We start from the raw sequence: 17,048 nt of genomic DNA on the forward strand, positions 1-17,048 counted from the left end.
AGTCTACAGTCAAACGGCCGTATTCTCGGAAGTTCCGTAAATTTGCTGTCGATATAGTAACCAGCAAATTTCTTGGCGTGAATACGGATTTTATACCTGTTAAAATGAAACCTCGATTAAAGCAAAACTATAACTATAACGAACTACTTTATTTGTTTTCCAATAATTTCGTTGCAAGTAAAGTAAAACAATGTGCAGCAAAGTTGGAAGTTAGTTATTGGACAAACTAAATCAGAGTTTAACCGAGCGATGTAATTTTGTGTATTCTGAGAAGCGCAAATCTGCGTGATGCAGTTTATACTTTTAACAAGTTTGTCTGTCGTCTTTATTCACTTCGGTTAGGAAATACTTTGACATGATTTGATTTACCCTTCCACAAATTTCATATAACTGTTTTTTTATTTATTAGGCATAGGTTTTCTATTTTACTGCTTCAACAATATTATATAAATAAATAATTCAAAAACCGCTTTACGAAAATCGGATAATACTCTACTAAAGCTTGTTTACTGGTAGATTAAATAATAGATTAAGAGTCCATTTTGTTCGCGCGCAGAGCTAAAATCTATCGCTCAAAACAGTTTACCGTCGGATTTAACAATAAATAATGTATAGTGCAATGGCGCCGGCGGAGCAGCGGGGCCAAATCTGGCGGTTAATCTGCTACAGTTTGCAAATTGGCGCCCAACGCGGGGCTGAATATTACACGAGCGACCGACCTCACCCACCCTCCCCACCCTCTCCGCACACCTCGCGCAACTTAACGCGCCTCTGCTATTTATCAATCAACCCGGATCAAGTTAACTCTGTTTACCACATGTTTATCTATTTGTTACATCCATAGATAAATACGTATTAATGATTGTCCTCTTTGACAGCTGTTACAGAACGGACGGTGACGCCATCATCATCTATGGCCACCACGACGATAACCATCACCAGTACGAGCGCGGCGTCAGCACCCGGCACGCCGGCGGCCCCGGGTGCGGCCAGCGCGGGCCCCGCCACCCCCGCCCCGGCCTCCAGCGGCGCGCCCTCCCCCGGCACCGTCACCGTCACAGGGTCGACCGCGGCCGCCGGGACGGGCACGTGCGCCTCGTGCGCCTCGTGCGCGGCCAGCGTGCGCGCGTCGTGCGAGGCGTGCAGGGCGCGTGGGGCGCGCGCGAGGCGCAGTCGCTGCCTCGTGCCCGCGTGTACCGGCCGAGCCAAGCGCCTAAGACACCTGCCGCCGCGGTGGCACGACCTCGCCCCGGAACTGAAGAGACCGCTTCTGGACGAATTCCGTATGTTTTATTATTGTTACCTAAATAGGTGCGTTTGTTCCGTTATTGTTATTTAAGACTCGGCATTAAAATCTGTGTGAAATTTTATAGAAATTCCATCGGACCTGAGCAAGTGTTGCCTGGCGTGCTTCAAGCGCATCACGCGGCGGCTGGACGCGCTGGGTGAGGGCCCCGCGCTGGGCGAGCCCTCGGAGGAGGAGGCGGGAAGGTTCCGCGCGCTGCTGCGCGAGCACGGGTGCGCTTGGGACCGCATGGCGGCGGCGAGCGGGCGGCCGGCGGCCAGCCTGCGCGCCTTCTACTTCACGTACCGGAAGCGACTGCAGCTGGACGCCGGCGGACTGGACGCGGCCGCGCTGGACAGCGCGAGCGGCGACAGCGACACGGCCAGCGCTGGCTCGCCGCGCCCGCCGCCGCTGCCCGGCCCGCGCACTGACGCCGTGGCGCCGCGCAGACATCGCCGCGACGAGTACGACTCCTCCGCCACTGAGACCGCCGACGAGGAGAACGACGCGCCCGCCGCAAAGGTACATACAACTAGCTCTCTACTGATATTCTTAGTAACCAGTACATATTCCATAATATTACAGATACTAACCAATTATTAGAAATAAAGTTTATTACAAGAGTGAATGTGTTACGCAGGCTGTAGCGTCGTCTGCGTCGGCGCCGATGACTGTACGAGACGTTGTGCTCAATATGATCGAGGTGAGCCTGCTGAAGAACGTACGTCCGCCGCACCTTCCGCCACAAACATCGCACGCACCGCCCCACACCACTCACACCACAAAGGTACATGGCATTTTCTGTTAATGATCCGAAACAGTTTCTCAGCTAACAATGACATCTTTGATAACTATATAATGTAACATATGCAGCCTCCGCCGCACGAATCCCTGGCGACACTGACGGTGGTGGGGGGGCACGGCGCGCACTCGCACTCGCACGGCCTGGCCCACGTGTCGCAGGCGCCCCGCTCCCCGCGCTCACCGCGCTCCCCGCACCGACCCGCCACCATCACGCCGCTGCCGCTCCCGCTCGCCCCGCCAGAGGACCGCCTCGAGCGGCGCGACCTCGACCCGCGACACGACCAGCGGCATGACCAGCGGCACGACCAGCGACACGAGCCTCTGCTCGATCTCAGCGTCAAGCGACCCAGGATAGACTCCTTCACACATCCCAACAAACCGGTGAGTAGTACCTGCACTGATAGATGGAAAGAAGTTTAGATAATAAATGTATGCGTTATATCTATCTAAAATGGTTGTATTTGTCAGCAGACTTGTAGAACCCCGAGCGAATACACGTACAGAGCGGCGGAGAGAGAATCGCCCACGCTGTACGCGAAGGGTCAGGGCGCGGCGAGGGCGGCGCTGCCGGCGCGCACGCCTACCAAGGGCAACGCGAAAGGCTCCATCACGGCCGGCACGCCGATCGCCGAGCGCTTCGAGCCCAAGCCGGGCTCCATCACTGCGGGCACCCCCGTGCTCGGCCCCCACCACGCCCCCGACAAGCGACCCTTCGACACATACTTCAAGCGGCGCAGCCCCGGCGCCTACTACACGCAGCAGCGCCCACAGTCACCTTCACAGTTTACAACGGTATGTTTGCGACCTCATTGTATTCATTTAAATGTAAACTTTCTCGAATTCACAAGGAATAATTTGTTTGCAGTCAACGAGCGGTTCAAACGCGCCCTCTAGCGGCACTGGCTACCACCTGGAGCGGCGGCAGATCATGCTGACGGACTTCATCACCTCGCAGCAGATGCACGGCGCGGTGAGGCGGGGGGCGGAGCCCGCGCGCCGGGACCACGACGCCGTGTCCGTCATCACGCGGCACACGCACGCCCACCCCCATCCCCACCAACACCCACATCCTCATCCACACCCCCACACGCACCAGCACGGCTACCCGCACCCGCCGCCAGGTAAAAAATACACTCACTTTATAACTTACTTAACTTACATTTTTATTAAAAAGACAGAAGTTTATAATCATTTTGGTTGCTATTTCAGGTCACGAAGCGTTTACGTCTCTAGTGAACGCAGCGTCGGCGGCACCTGCACTGCCCGTGCCGCGAGGCTCGCAACCTGACCCTAAACCTGAACCCAAGCTGCACCAACAGCACCAGCAACACCAACAGCACCAACAGCATCAGCAGCACCAACAACATCCGCAGCACTCGCAGCACCAACAGCATACGTTACATCCGCAGCATTCACAACATCATGATATTAGGTAGGATATCCAATCACAAAAAAAAAACATCTAGACATCTAAAAGTCTGCGTAAAGTAAAGAAATTGTACAGTCCTTCGAGTCGGATATACGGCTGGCTTAGATATAAAATGTCTTAGTTAGCGAAGTACAATTATTGAAGAGATGTGTATTCGTGGTGCAGATCCCAGCGCGAGTTCCCGCTGCCGCAGAAGTACCACCAACCGCTGCAGTACCCGCCGGAGCGCGAGCGGCGCCCCCTGCAGCCGCAGTACGACACCGCGCGCGACCGCAACACCGCACAGAACAGAGAACGGTATCTAACTACATCCTTCAAGTCATATCATTCAAATAACAAACATAGAAATTACTAGGATAGCTAACAACGTTGGTTTCATTATTTATTTGTTACAGGAGTGGCATGGTGACAATACCGGAGCGACATTACGTCATCGAGCAGCATCCGCAGCATCCACAGCACTCGCAACACTCGCAGCATCAGCAACATCCGCAGACCCCGCACTCGCAGCACTCGCAGCATGCGCAGAACTCGCAGCAGCAAGCGCAGTTGCTACACGACAGGCATCATATGCTCCAGCAGGTATGCTGCAGGATATGAAACTTCAACCACAGATGTAGTCATCAGGGTGAAGATTATTGACCGAAGTATGTTTGTTTCCAGACTGGCGGTAGCGGGGGTGCGGGGGCGGACGAAAGGCGTGCGGGGGCGGGGGCGGGGGCGGTGTACAGCGCGCCCAAACATCGCGCACTCGCCGCCCACATGCTGGACAGGAAGGACGCGTTAGTATATATACAGATACAAAACTATCACAACTCTTTTCACACAACTTGTGATAATGCTATAACATGTTATAACAATTCCAGAAGAACATCAGTGAGCTGTTCTACGAGCGTGGTGAGCTCCGTGGGCGTGGCGGGGGCGGGTGTGGGCGTGCCGGGGGCGGGGGCGGGCGCTGCGGGGGCTGCGGGGGGCGTGGCTGCGGCGGGGGCGGGGCCGGCTGACGCACGAAACTTACCCGTTGACGGCAAACTGACCGCCGCCTCGCTCATCAACGCCATCATCACGCACCAGATCAATCAGAACAGTGATCAACGCTTTCCCGTGAGTATATCTCTTCTTTATGTGTTCTTATTCATTAATTATATAAAAGAGGTATTATCTAGTTGAGTAAGGTACAGTGCACTAAGGCCAGACCGGCTCGGTTCCAGAAGTTGAGGGACAACGAGGCGGTGAGTGTGACATGCAGCGTGCCTCCGCCCGGCGCGCCCGGACCTCCCGACCGGGCCCTGGACCGCCTGCCCGACCGGGAGAGAGAGCGCGAGAGGGAGAGGGAGAGAGAACGGGAGCGGGAGAGGGAGCGGGAGGAGGTCAGCGCGGCGCACACCACCAGCATCAAGTTGGGCGACCTCGCCTCCAACATCATCACACGCGACTTCTGCAGCCCCACCACCTCGCTGCAGCATCACAAGTAAGTCTCACGCACAGTTAATAAATTATCTCAAATCTGAAAAAAGAAAACACTGGCAATGAGCTTTATTTATGCATGTCGTGTTAACTTACAAAGATTGAAATAGAAATATGATGAAATAAATATTCTCAGCAGCAGATTTGCAATGGGCAGCGAGGGGTACGGGGCGGTGCAGAACGCGGGCGGGGGCGGGGGCGGCTCCGGGGGCTCGGGGGCGGGGCCCGACGACTGGCGCCGGGACGCCCCCAAACACGCACCCTACCTCGAGCCAGTCTCTCCCCCGGACACACACCACGCCAGGTACGTAAATATCTCGCAACCTTCCGTATAACTTTTAAAATAAAATAACGATGAAAATATAAGCTAATGGTTGATTGTTTGTCAGAAGCAGCAGCAGTGGGCGGCGCTACAGCGGGGTGGGCGTGGGCGTAGGCGTGGGCGTGGGCGTGGCGGGCGGCGTGCTGACCGCGTACGACTACGTCACCAACCGCATCGTGGAGGTGATGCGCAGCGACGCGGACGAGCGCGGCAAGCCGCTCGCCTTCCCCACCGCCTACGCCTATCCATTCTCCGCACTCAACGTCGCCACCAACGCGGACGGTCAGTCACACAACTAATTTTTTTTCCGGTGTTTTCTGAGACTGATAATTTAGTTTATAATTTTCAGTATGTTTTAATACAACGTGTATATTGCTTGCAGGCGGTGCGACGCCGAGTGCGAGCAGTGTGGGCGCGCCCGCCGGGCCCGCCCAGCCGCCGCCGCCCGAGCCCGCGCCCCTCATGTCAGCACAGTACGAGCCGCTCTCCGACGAGGACTGACGCGCACCGCCCGCGCCGAGCCCCGCCGCACGACCCCCCGCACGACCCCCCGCACGCCCCCCGCGACACGCGCGCGCAGGATAGCGGCAACCGCCCGCCCCCGCCCTCGCCCCCGCTCCCCCGCGGCCGCGCATCATGCTTCTCAGGAGACCTCCCCCAGGCAGGCCCACGTATGCGCTGCTGGGGGCGGGGGCGGGGGCGGGGGCGGGCGCGCGGGGCGGGCCCCGGCTGGCCTTCACGCTGCTCAAGCGGACAGACAATAATACCACAATGTTGACAAGTAATCGAGATACATCGAATATAACCGCAGAGGGGACCGCGGAGAGAGGCGAGACCTCGCGTACTGACACCACTGCTAACAAAGACAAAGACCGAGAAGAAGATGATCGAAGTGACAGCAGACAAGACATGCCCGGAATTCAAGTGGAAAGAAATTCTGTGATCCATTACAGCACACCACATCGGTGACAATAATCGATGAATGAATAAGTTTCATTATTCAGAGACGATTTTTTTTGTTTGAAGAGATGATGACGTTGACATTGAAGTGATAAATACACTATTGTGGACTCGTGCGCGTGATCTCAGTGACTGAGTGTGTTTGTGTGACACATCCCACAGGAGGCAGAGTGGGGGGAGGGGGGCGGTTAGGGAATACGCTTATATAAAATGGATTCAGCTGTCGAATAGTGAGAGTACGATAATGTTAAATTGTTATTTATTTTGTTGTTTTACGACTCGCGGACGTTTTAGATTATTGTTTTATATACATGTAAAGCAGTCGGCGCCACGCTACCGAACACTGCCACGCAATCGTATTGTCTTCATAGCGCTATGTTGTGGCTCTCACCGTGTACTATATCCAGTCTTCCAGTGGGCGGGGCGAGAGTGGGGGGCAGGGGGGCAGGTGGGGGGGGCACACGGCATGTACAGTGTATAGTTAGTGCATACGAGGAGACGCTGAGCTTGCGGCTGACCACATGACGAGACTAAGTTAATGTATGTATATATGTCTGTATACATATATGTATAAGTTATTTTTAATTGAGTGCTTCGCCCCGCAGCCGCCGCGTCGCAGCGCCTCCGCCCCCGCCTTAGTTAGTATGCGCGTAGTTGAATTTATCTTTCTCGTCTAATGTAAATAGTTTTTCCTTTTTGTTTGTTTGTGTGTGAGGGCGGGGGCGGGGGCGGGGGCGAGGGCTGGGGCGGGGGCGAGGTCTGCTGATTAAGCCCTTACGCTACATACGATGTAAACACGGTTAACGGATTATTAAATTATATACATATTGTAAAAGTGTATGGTTATTATGTATACATACTGTGCATTTGTAATTACAGAAGTTTAGTTGTAAGTTGTACGGATAGAGATTTCGATTTGAGTTAGTGCGGTCTACGCGGCCGGCTGAGTGACGGGCTATGAGTGAGCGACGTGTGCGTGTGACGTAGGCGCGTGCGCACGGACACGGACGTACACGCTCGTGCGTGCGCACGCGCAAGCGTTACTATCTGTATGTGAGTCGGGTCGCGGCGCGTCGGATGTTGTCTATCGACCTCTCAGCATCAACATCGACACCGAAGTTAAAAACTACTGCTAAAAATGCCTTTTTTAACGAATTAATTGATTCATCCGAAAATGTGTATATATTTTTTTTTATTAATTGACTGGTATTTATACCTAAAATAAGTAGCTGCTCTAACAAGGATGATAATAATAATGTAAGGCAGAGAAGGTTGATGTCCCAGAAGGCGGGAGGTCGCGGCGAGCGCCGGCGGCCGCGCTCCGGCGACTCTCCACATTGTGATTTCTTTATAAAAATGTAATGTTATTGTAAGTAGCCGAAAGAAAGATAATCCTTGTAAGTCCAAACATAAGCAAAAACAAAGTTTTGGGAGGACAAATCAAATAAATAAGATGCAAATCTACCTCGGCTTTTATTTTGTACCCGTCTTTATTTAGAAAATATGGCAACACAATGAACAGTTGCCTTATTGACGTCATCTATTGCAGTTGTTAAAAGCAAGAAACTGGGACTTACTTTTATATTCAGTGAGCCTAGCACGAATATTTGTGACAATCGTCATCGTCAATTATGTTTAAATTATATGATATATTTGACATACTTAACGCCCTCTGCAAATATCTTATCTATATATAAAACTAGCTTTTACCCGCGAAACCGTCCGCGCGGAACAAAAAAAAATGCACACAAAATAAAAAAAGCTCCTATGTCCGTCTCCTAGTTCTAAGCTACCTCCCCATCAATTTTCAGCTAAACCAGTTCGACCGATCTTGAGTTATAAATAGTGTAACTAACACGACTTTCTTTTATATATATATAGAGACAATACACTTTACTACTAGTGACTTACCTCAAAAAGAATGAATGATGAAAATGAATGAATGAAAGAATGAATGAAAGAATGAATGAAAGAATGAAAAATGTACACTAGTGGGTAAAAATAGTTTGCTATCAGTGCCAATTCCCATTTGTTTATTGCAAAGCAACGACGTATTTAGTGATGGAGAGTCCTCGTGTGAGCTACAGCAATCCGAAGACCCGCTCCTGGACCGGAGTGACAGTCTTCTGTGCTTACCTCGTACTCCTCATGATAGAGATTTATATAGAATTTTATGATAATCAATCTCATTTACGTATTTACAGTAGAATACGTTCATTATTTAGCAAATTTTATTCCCAATACTTGTGTTAAAAGTTTTATTTTTTTCTTATCAAACTACAAACTTTACAAAATGGAATCAACAAAGCCATATTTTATGTGAGTAAATTTTTCATTTTCTAACTGTGCACTTCGAAATACATGAAAAGAAAACATAGCTTTATTTCCCAAGCAAACAAAAGGAAGACTGTGTTTTAATATATATTTAGGCAATGAAAATTCAAGTTATATCAAGTTTATATCTATATACATAAAAGAAAGTCGTGTTAGTTACACTATTTATAACTCAAGTACGGCTGAATCGATTTGACTGAAAATTGGTGGGCAGGTAGGTTAGAACCAGGAAACGGACATAGGATAATTTTTACCCCGTTCTCTATTTTTTAATTCCGCGCGGACGGTGTCGCGGGTAAAAGCTAGTAAATCAATAAAACACAATAAGTTGTAGTAATTTTATTACCAACATAACAACGGGAGCCATCAATTTATTTACATAACTTCCATCCTCCGCAGACATTACAAGCTTCAAGACAAATCAAAATGCAAATATTCAATTTACGTTAAACATTCGACATAATTCAGATAAAAAGAAATCATTTAATAAATAGTGAGTTAAGTTAAATATAGATTTCACTAATGTTAACATTTATTTACTACTATTTTCTTATTAACCAGAACATATAAAGTAAAAACATCAGCAACCAAATTAAGATATAGAATAATGTCTATTAATTTTGTTAAAATATATTTTAAATAAAAAAAAAACTCAAGAACTGTGGTAATTTCTTATTTAAAATAAATTTTAAAATTATTTTCAGTAGACATAATTCTAATCCTAGATATTTTAATTCTCCAATGTCTTGTCTCTGGTTCTATTTGTCTATTGTTCTACTTGTTGACGAAGTTCTCACCGGTCTTGATGTTCTTAAGGAGTTCAGGTATGGCAGCCTTGAGGAGTTCCTTCTCGTAAGCATTTAGCTGTCCAAATCCCAGGTTCTTCTCCACTCCGTTGCGACCGAGCTGTACTGGATTGGCAAAGTAACTCGCTTCAGTCAGATCTGACTTCACGTACGCGCACTCAACTACGTTTGATTCACCCTGAAATATGTTATTATTTAAAAAAAAAATAATGTATAAATTGTTACAAATATAAATTTTGTACTCTAGACCAGTGATTGTCAAACTTATTTCTTTTACCGCCCCCTTTGAAATTCAATTTCAGCGCTCCCCATTTTTTATACACCCCTAAAACATCATACATCGACCCCCTAACCCACATCAATGCCTCCAAATTTTTCTGGACCTCTTAACGCCCCCCTCCAGGTTTCAAACACCCCCAAGGCCGTTAACGCCCATTTTGAGAAACACTACTTTAGGCAGTGAAGCTTTTATTGTGATTCTCTCGAATTGAGTTTATGATTTACTAATTACTAAATAAATGATAAATTTAAATGTACAATATTTTAACGTTTTTAAATATATTTTGTTGGTCAGCAATTAAAATGATTCAGTGTTGATATTTAGTGAAAACTCACCTTGAGTCCCCGCAGCACGGCGCAGGCGAGGCGAGCGCCGGCGTACGCCATCGACAGAGTGGCGGAGCCCCCGCCGGCCTTCGCCTTCACCACCTGACACACAACAAACAATAAATATACATTGTTCCTTCTGTTTTAATATTTAATAAATACAAGACAACAACATCGAAGATATCAGCGTTTTTTGGACAAAATCTGTGTTTAAATTTTTCAAAAATATCCAACTTATCTATTTACCTCAGTTCCAGCCTCCTGGATCCTCTTTGTTAGTGCCTCGATCTTGCCCTGGTCGGACAACTTAACAGCGGGGCTGCTCTGGCTGAGCACGGGGATGATGGTGACACCCGAGTGGCCTCCGATGACGGGGATCTTGACAGTAGTTGGGTCCACGCCATTGATCTCTCCAATGAAGGCAGCAGCACGGACAACATCCAGGGTGGTCACACCCAGCACTTTAGCAGGATCATAAACTCCCGCCTGCAAAAGTTTCGTAAGAATTAACATACAAAAATGTGTAAATCATCTATCTATATATAGTCAGAAAGTCGTGTTAGTTACACTATTTATAACTCAAGAACGGCTGAATCGATTTGACTGAAAATTGATGGGGAGGTAGCTTAGAACTAGGAGACGGACATAGGAACTTTTCTACATTGTGTGCATTTTTTTTATTCCGCGCGGACGAAGTCGCGGGTAAAAGCTAGTTGTAAATATATAAGATTGTCAAGGAAAATAAATAAATCTCAATAAAGCAATCCAACTTGTTGTCATTTAGTCAAGTTGTTATCTTTACTCATATGTCTGAACAATATTGATGCTTTGTTATTCAAACAACATGGATCATTGTTGTATTGTTTGAGTGATACATGATACATTATTAGTCATTTGCACATCATAATTGTAAACATTATTCTTACTAATATTATAAATGCGAATGTTTAAATAGATGTTTCTTTGAAGGTATCTCCGGAACAGCTCAAGGGATCTTGTTGAAATTTTGCACATTTTAATCAAAGAAATTCACTTCCCGCTATTAAATATTGTAAAATGAGAGCTATGATTCAGCATGTATATTGCTATGAGAAATTCACAAACTTATCGCATAGTTAGGGTCAAACGAAAGAAATATACAACCCTATTCCTAAGTAGGGTTGGCGAAAGGCAGGGGGCCGGCCATAAAAAATTAAGCCAAATCTTTAACGTTTATAACCTTGTGCGCCATCCCCATGTGACTGGGATAAGGCCAGGGAGATGATGATGAGGTAGAAATATACATTGTCTAATAAACAAATCTTACCTTCTTGAGTACCTCCGAAGCGATGGGCACCATCGAATTGACAGGATTGGTGATGATTGCCATAATAGCTTTGGGTGCGTTCTTGGCAACGCAGTCTGCTATGTCACGGACAATGGATGCATTGGTGTTGAACAAGTCATCTCGGGTCATACCCGGCTTACGGGGCACACCCGCGGGGATTACTACCAGGTCAGCACCTGGTAAGATAAATTAAGAAATGTAGAGTAGTGTATTTTAATATAACAAAAAAAAACTGTATTACTATTTATGATTGAAAGCCTAAATGAAGGAAGCAGAAACACCTAACATTTTTTTTTAGAGAAGGGGGCAAACGAGCTGTGGGTACACCAAAGTGATCATCGACGCCCATAGACATCCCCAACACTAAAAGAACTGCAGATGCATTGCCGGCCTTTAAGAAAGATATATGCTCACTTCTTGAAGGACCCTAAATGCTGTACATGAAGACCATATTCATATTTGACTTCTTTTTTACTTTTTTAAAAGTGTGAGATAAAATGAAGTTATATCTTTACTATAAATGTATGGATGGATTGATTGATGGATGGATATTTGTTAGAAGGTGTTTTCAGAACGACTGCATTGATCTCACTGAAATTTGGCATGTAGAACATAGCCTGGAGGAACACAAGGGCTAATTTACTTTTTGTGTTTTTTAATTATAGGAAATTTTGGAATTTTCAAATTCTAACAGAAATTTTAGTTTATATGGTTTGATCGGAATCAGGTATATAGTTACAGAATTATGTTTTTAGCATTGTACTAAATGAAAATTGCTGCAAACCTACTGGACTGGCAAATATAATATTTTATCTGCAATTTTTTTCATCATTCGAAATAACTAGTTAATAAAAAACGGATTCTGTATGTAACATCGTAAAAATGACATATTTTTCATATACACAATAACAAAATACAATTTTTTTAAAGTTTTTGTCTGTCAGTTTGTCCATAAGACCGATTTTATTCCAGGTAATCTCAAATGTTCAGATCAATTTTAACAGGAGTAACATAGACTACTTTTTTAATTCAAAAAGATAAAGTTGCAAGTAATAGCTACTTAACTAGTTAAACAAATAATAGTAGCAGTAAAATAAAAATTGTTTTTAAAAAAAAACTACCGTATTATATAACCTTGTGTAGAAAAAATATACAAAATGTTTATTAGTTTATCAGCAAGTAGATATGAATTTTTATCTTTAGTCTTACTGTAGTTAGATTAAAGTCCATCCCTCAAACATTGATTTATATTTAACATTAAAATAGTTAACCTGTTTATAATTGTAACTTCATAGTTTGGTAGGTTTTAAAGGAGTCTTTAAATGTATCCTACTAAAGAGCATATGTAGTTATAATAATGCAATAATAGTCCTAAAACTTTGTCTATAAAACATTTTGATATATATAACATGTTCTTAAATAAATACATATATTTATACAAAATATGTCTTCATTATAAACTATTAAAATAAATATAGTTATATTTTTAATTATTACAAACTAAATAAGCAATGAAAATTGTGTGAAAACTTGACATTCACAAATCAAACATTTCATAACCAGAATGTCCTTGACAAAGATCCCAAGCTAAAATTAGGTTAGACATATCAACCTTGCACACTGATAAGCGTTATGTAATACTTTTATGTACTGAAAATTTATATAAACAGGTATATAAGTATTACTTACATTCAACAGCTGCGGCTAGTTCTTCTGGACCCTTGTGCCCGGTGACCTGGGCTGGTGTGTCCATATGGGAAAGGTCAACGGCGACTCCAGGGGTCACAGGCGCGATGTCGTATAAGGCCAGCCTTGTCACCAGAGGATTCTGCTTCAGCAGCAAAGCCAGTGGCTGACCGATACCACCGGCAGCACCAGCCACCACCACTTTAAAGTTTTTCTGCAAGAATAATTAAACATCTTCGTATTTTGTAATTTCTACTTGTTATATCCAGACTATAACAATACGCTAGGTATAAAGAGCTGGTGCGCAAAATGTGCTTCAATCATCAAAATTATACCTGTGATGTGGTGGAGAATTTGACGCCATTCTGGACTGCAACACTGGCAACGGGTTTGAGAGCACGGGAAAACATTTTATATGTGTTTTTTCTTTATATTTTTGGAACTAATATAATAAATGGAATATGCCGCGTAAATGTGATTCCTCCTGACCCGTCCGACCTTTCGTTCGTTGATAACTAGTGATGTGATTATAATTGACGTCATACGTTGTATAGCAAAGCGCTACACTTGATGTTATAACGGAAAACTTTTACGCTAGCAGAACCTTGGGTACTCGTTAATTCCATTCGATCATGAATCAAATCAAATCCAAGGGAGGAAAAATCTCAAACAATCAATTAATTCCCTTTTAAAATGGATCTAGTGAATTATAATAGTATGTTAAACAATTATTTTCAAACATTTAGTCAAAAGAAGCAAATAAGCACTCCTCGAAATGAGAGTTTATTTGACTTTGACACATTTTGTCATCAATAACTTTACCAGCATATTATTTATTGGTTTATAATACTCATTTAGCTTAGCGTAAAAGAATTTAACTTCCATTGATTTGTTATTTTATTGTGGTGTTGCAAGAACATTTTAGATCACTTTTGTTTTACACAATCAGCTGCGTTGTTAGAATTATGTCTTTGACACATGTCAAACAAAACACGTCATTTGTCATCTTTTAGGGAGGCAATAATGTACAGCCACGATAATGCACGACCTGATAATGTACGGCCCAATAATTCATGTACAAACAATGGTTTGTTTGTACATGAATTATCAGGCCGTGCATTATTAGGTCGTACATTATTGGGGCGAGCATTATCGGCACGGGCCGATATTGTACAGCCAAATAATGTACGCCCTGATAATTCGTGTCCCATAGAAAGTAGGTGTACACGAATTATCAGGGCGTACATTATTTGGCCGTACAATATCTTGCACGGACTGATAATGCACGGCCCAATAATGTACGGCCTGATAATTGGAAGCCAACATGGCGGCCACTCAGCTGTCAGAATCCTACCAGCCAATCAGGAGCGTTTAATTCTCTATGATTATGCTTCGTTTAGACTACTTTACTAGTTTAGTTGATGTTTTTGTATTGCGAAAAATTTCAAATCTCGCGCCCTTTTCGACGGTGAAAATTAAAAATAAATTAAATCAATTTAGTACATCATCCATAGGTTTTAAAAATTACTGGACAATAAATGTCCACATGATATTTGCATACTATTTTATTTTATTTAGTATTATTAATTTAGCAGCAATAACGGTGTATTTTTGAATGAATAAATTTTACAGTATGACATCCATAGTACTTCCTATTTTCTAAATTGATGATATGATTATGTCTTTTGTATTTCGTTGTCTTTTTAATATGTTTCTAAAATAATATGTTTCTTCAAGTATAGTTCTCACTTTGGATATGCTCGAGTTTTTATGATTTTATTCAGCGATAATATGGAATTTTAATAGTGAAGTTAATCAAATTTTTAATGAGGCCCGAAGAGAGTAAGGCCCGGGAGATATTTTTTATTTTGTTTGCGATGTTAATTTACCAAAATCATTTATATAAACAAACTTAAGTTGCTATTTGTAAGCTCAATTGTTGCTACAAGCTTACAATAATTTTCCTGACGTTTGGCGCTATAATTGTGAATAATATTACCTGTTTTTCATAACTATATTTATTGGTTATATAGAGGGGTGGGTTATATTTCCTTGGGGACATTTTGGTAGAAACATAATTCAACACATCTACAGTTAATTCAAAAATTGACTGTCAACAAATTCCAGTTCAATTTCTAATTTTTGTTGGATGCACACTTCCTATGAGAGCCCATTAAGACGAGTCATATAAAAAGGTGTTAAAATGGGCTAACTCTACTCAGCTAAGCTTTTTGTAACATCAATAACTTTAGCCTCCAAAAAAATTAACCAGTTTATATTCATACAATGGGTAAGGATTAATTTTAACATTTGTAAACGCGTGAGCATTCGTGGTAGGACGCGTTACGTTCAATTGTATAATTGCCTTAATTTTTGGAAAAATAATTTGAAATGCGTTTTCAGATACTAAAATTTTTTCAAGCCCCCATACCCATTATAGCAAATAACCCCACAGAGCAATTTACTAAATTATCAATTCACCGGTTGGCTCTAGCCATCGCATAAAATGATATGATGGGAGGACTTTGTAACAGGATGGCCAAGAGTAACAGCTTTCTGTGAAACAGTTATTTTGTCGTTACTAAGCTTTCTAAAAGCAGGCTTTTCTCAGGCAGGGCCATGTGGGGATCGACCCACTAAAACCCCCTCGGTGGCCAGACTCGAGTGCAAAACAAGAAGGTTCTGGGATCTCCAAGAAACGCACCGGAACGTAATGAGTAATAAAAAGAGAGGTTATTTTCAATCTTTTATTGCTTTATTCAATAAATAACATTTTACAGAACGGGATTTCATATGTAGATCTTGCGAAACAAAGTAAAAAATTAACACATATCTTAAATTATTTAATAAAGTATTGTGATTTATACAATACAACCTAATAGAGAAAACTTTACAAATCAAAGGTTAATATATAAAACATATGTATGATAACAAAAAACTATATCAAAGAAAAATTTACATAGTGATAATGAAAACAATTATATCCTTACTACATTAACAGTTTATTCATATGCAGTTATAGAATATGATTTTATTTATTTTGAATATTTATTATAGGGAAAGTTGTACAAGTTAGTACAAGTACCGATAACTACGGTACTTGTACTAACTTTGACGTCAAAAACTAATTACAATTTTTTTTTTTTTTTTTTAAGAGGTTAATGTTTTAAACATACTTAGTGCCTCGGGGGAAACACTTAGTTATGTGGGAGTCTCTTCCGGAAGGGAAGCATACCCACTAAACCACCTCTAGTTCCTCCTACGCATGGTAGTGGAGATACCCTGATGTATCACCACTATGAAGCTGGATCAACTACCTTAGGAAAGGCACATCGGAACTATAGTGCACCTTCATCCCGGCCCTTAGTGGGAGCTGGCGGGTCCCCCCGTACCCGCCAGCTCAAGGCTATGAAAGTGAGAAAAAGCAAAATCTTCGCTAGCATTACCGCCACCTGCAATAGAAAATGAAAATCAAATTAATGTAGATACTAGAATATCTATTAGTAAAATAAAAAACTACAGCATGCACAAAAGCTACAGCCAAACTTGTCAATTAACGCGGTGGTTGACGACCAAAAAATTGTATAAAAAACTACAAAAAAATTCGATTCGAAGATTGAACGTCAGAGCGACAGACTGGGCAAATTACATCATAATTTAATTCAAACAAACGGTCCAGACAAGGTTGGCATTGCGTGTGACCGCATGGGATCAACACCACTTCGAGTGGGTTAGTCGCACAGATGTTGCAACGAAGGGGTTGAGGTTCGCGATCATTATCGTGGCGGGGGGGAGACGCGGGCAGGACATCGGCGGGTTCCAGAATAGGAGCCTGGACCACCTCCGGTGCTACCTGCTCAATGTTGTCTGCAATGACAACTTCTTGAGCGAATTCTGGGACGTTATCTACAACAGCCTCAACGCCTACGTCCAACAATCTGCTCGTTTGCACGAGGAACTCTCGAATGGAGATAACTCCTTGCTCGAGTGCCCTCGTGTTATTTCTCAAAACAGTTGTCCTG

General features: G+C 43.8%; 2 protein-coding genes across 2 annotated transcripts; one reads left to right on the top strand and one right to left on the bottom strand.

The window, feature by feature from the left end:
- The first annotated feature begins 913 nt into the window (after positions 1-913).
- Positions 914-5,808, top strand: LOC123722218. Its single transcript, XM_045683370.1, has 15 exons — positions 914-1,283; positions 1,374-1,807; positions 1,908-2,072; positions 2,159-2,470; positions 2,561-2,881; positions 2,955-3,210; positions 3,299-3,521; positions 3,684-3,815; positions 3,914-4,100; positions 4,182-4,300; positions 4,385-4,622; positions 4,733-4,989; positions 5,122-5,289; positions 5,378-5,589; positions 5,690-5,808. The coding sequence occupies exons 1-15, from the start codon at positions 914-916 to the stop codon at positions 5,806-5,808; spliced, it is 3,513 nt and encodes a 1,170-aa protein (XP_045539326.1).
- Positions 5,809-9,347: 3,539 nt separating this feature from the next.
- LOC106712989 (probable malate dehydrogenase, mitochondrial) lies at positions 9,348-13,592 on the bottom strand. Its single transcript, XM_014505686.2, has 6 exons — positions 13,362-13,592; positions 13,030-13,240; positions 11,320-11,516; positions 10,260-10,499; positions 10,023-10,115; positions 9,348-9,585 (listed from the first exon to the last, which is right to left on the bottom strand). The coding sequence occupies exons 1-6, from the start codon at positions 13,434-13,436 to the stop codon at positions 9,376-9,378; spliced, it is 1,026 nt and encodes a 341-aa protein (XP_014361172.2). The 5' UTR covers positions 13,437-13,592; the 3' UTR covers positions 9,348-9,375.
- Between the last annotated feature and the right edge of the window lie 3,456 nt (positions 13,593-17,048).

The sequence above is a fragment of the Papilio machaon genome, chromosome 21 (assembly GCF_912999745.1).
Source record: "Papilio machaon chromosome 21, ilPapMach1.1, whole genome shotgun sequence".
NCBI lineage: Eukaryota > Metazoa > Arthropoda > Insecta > Lepidoptera > Papilionidae > Papilio > Papilio machaon.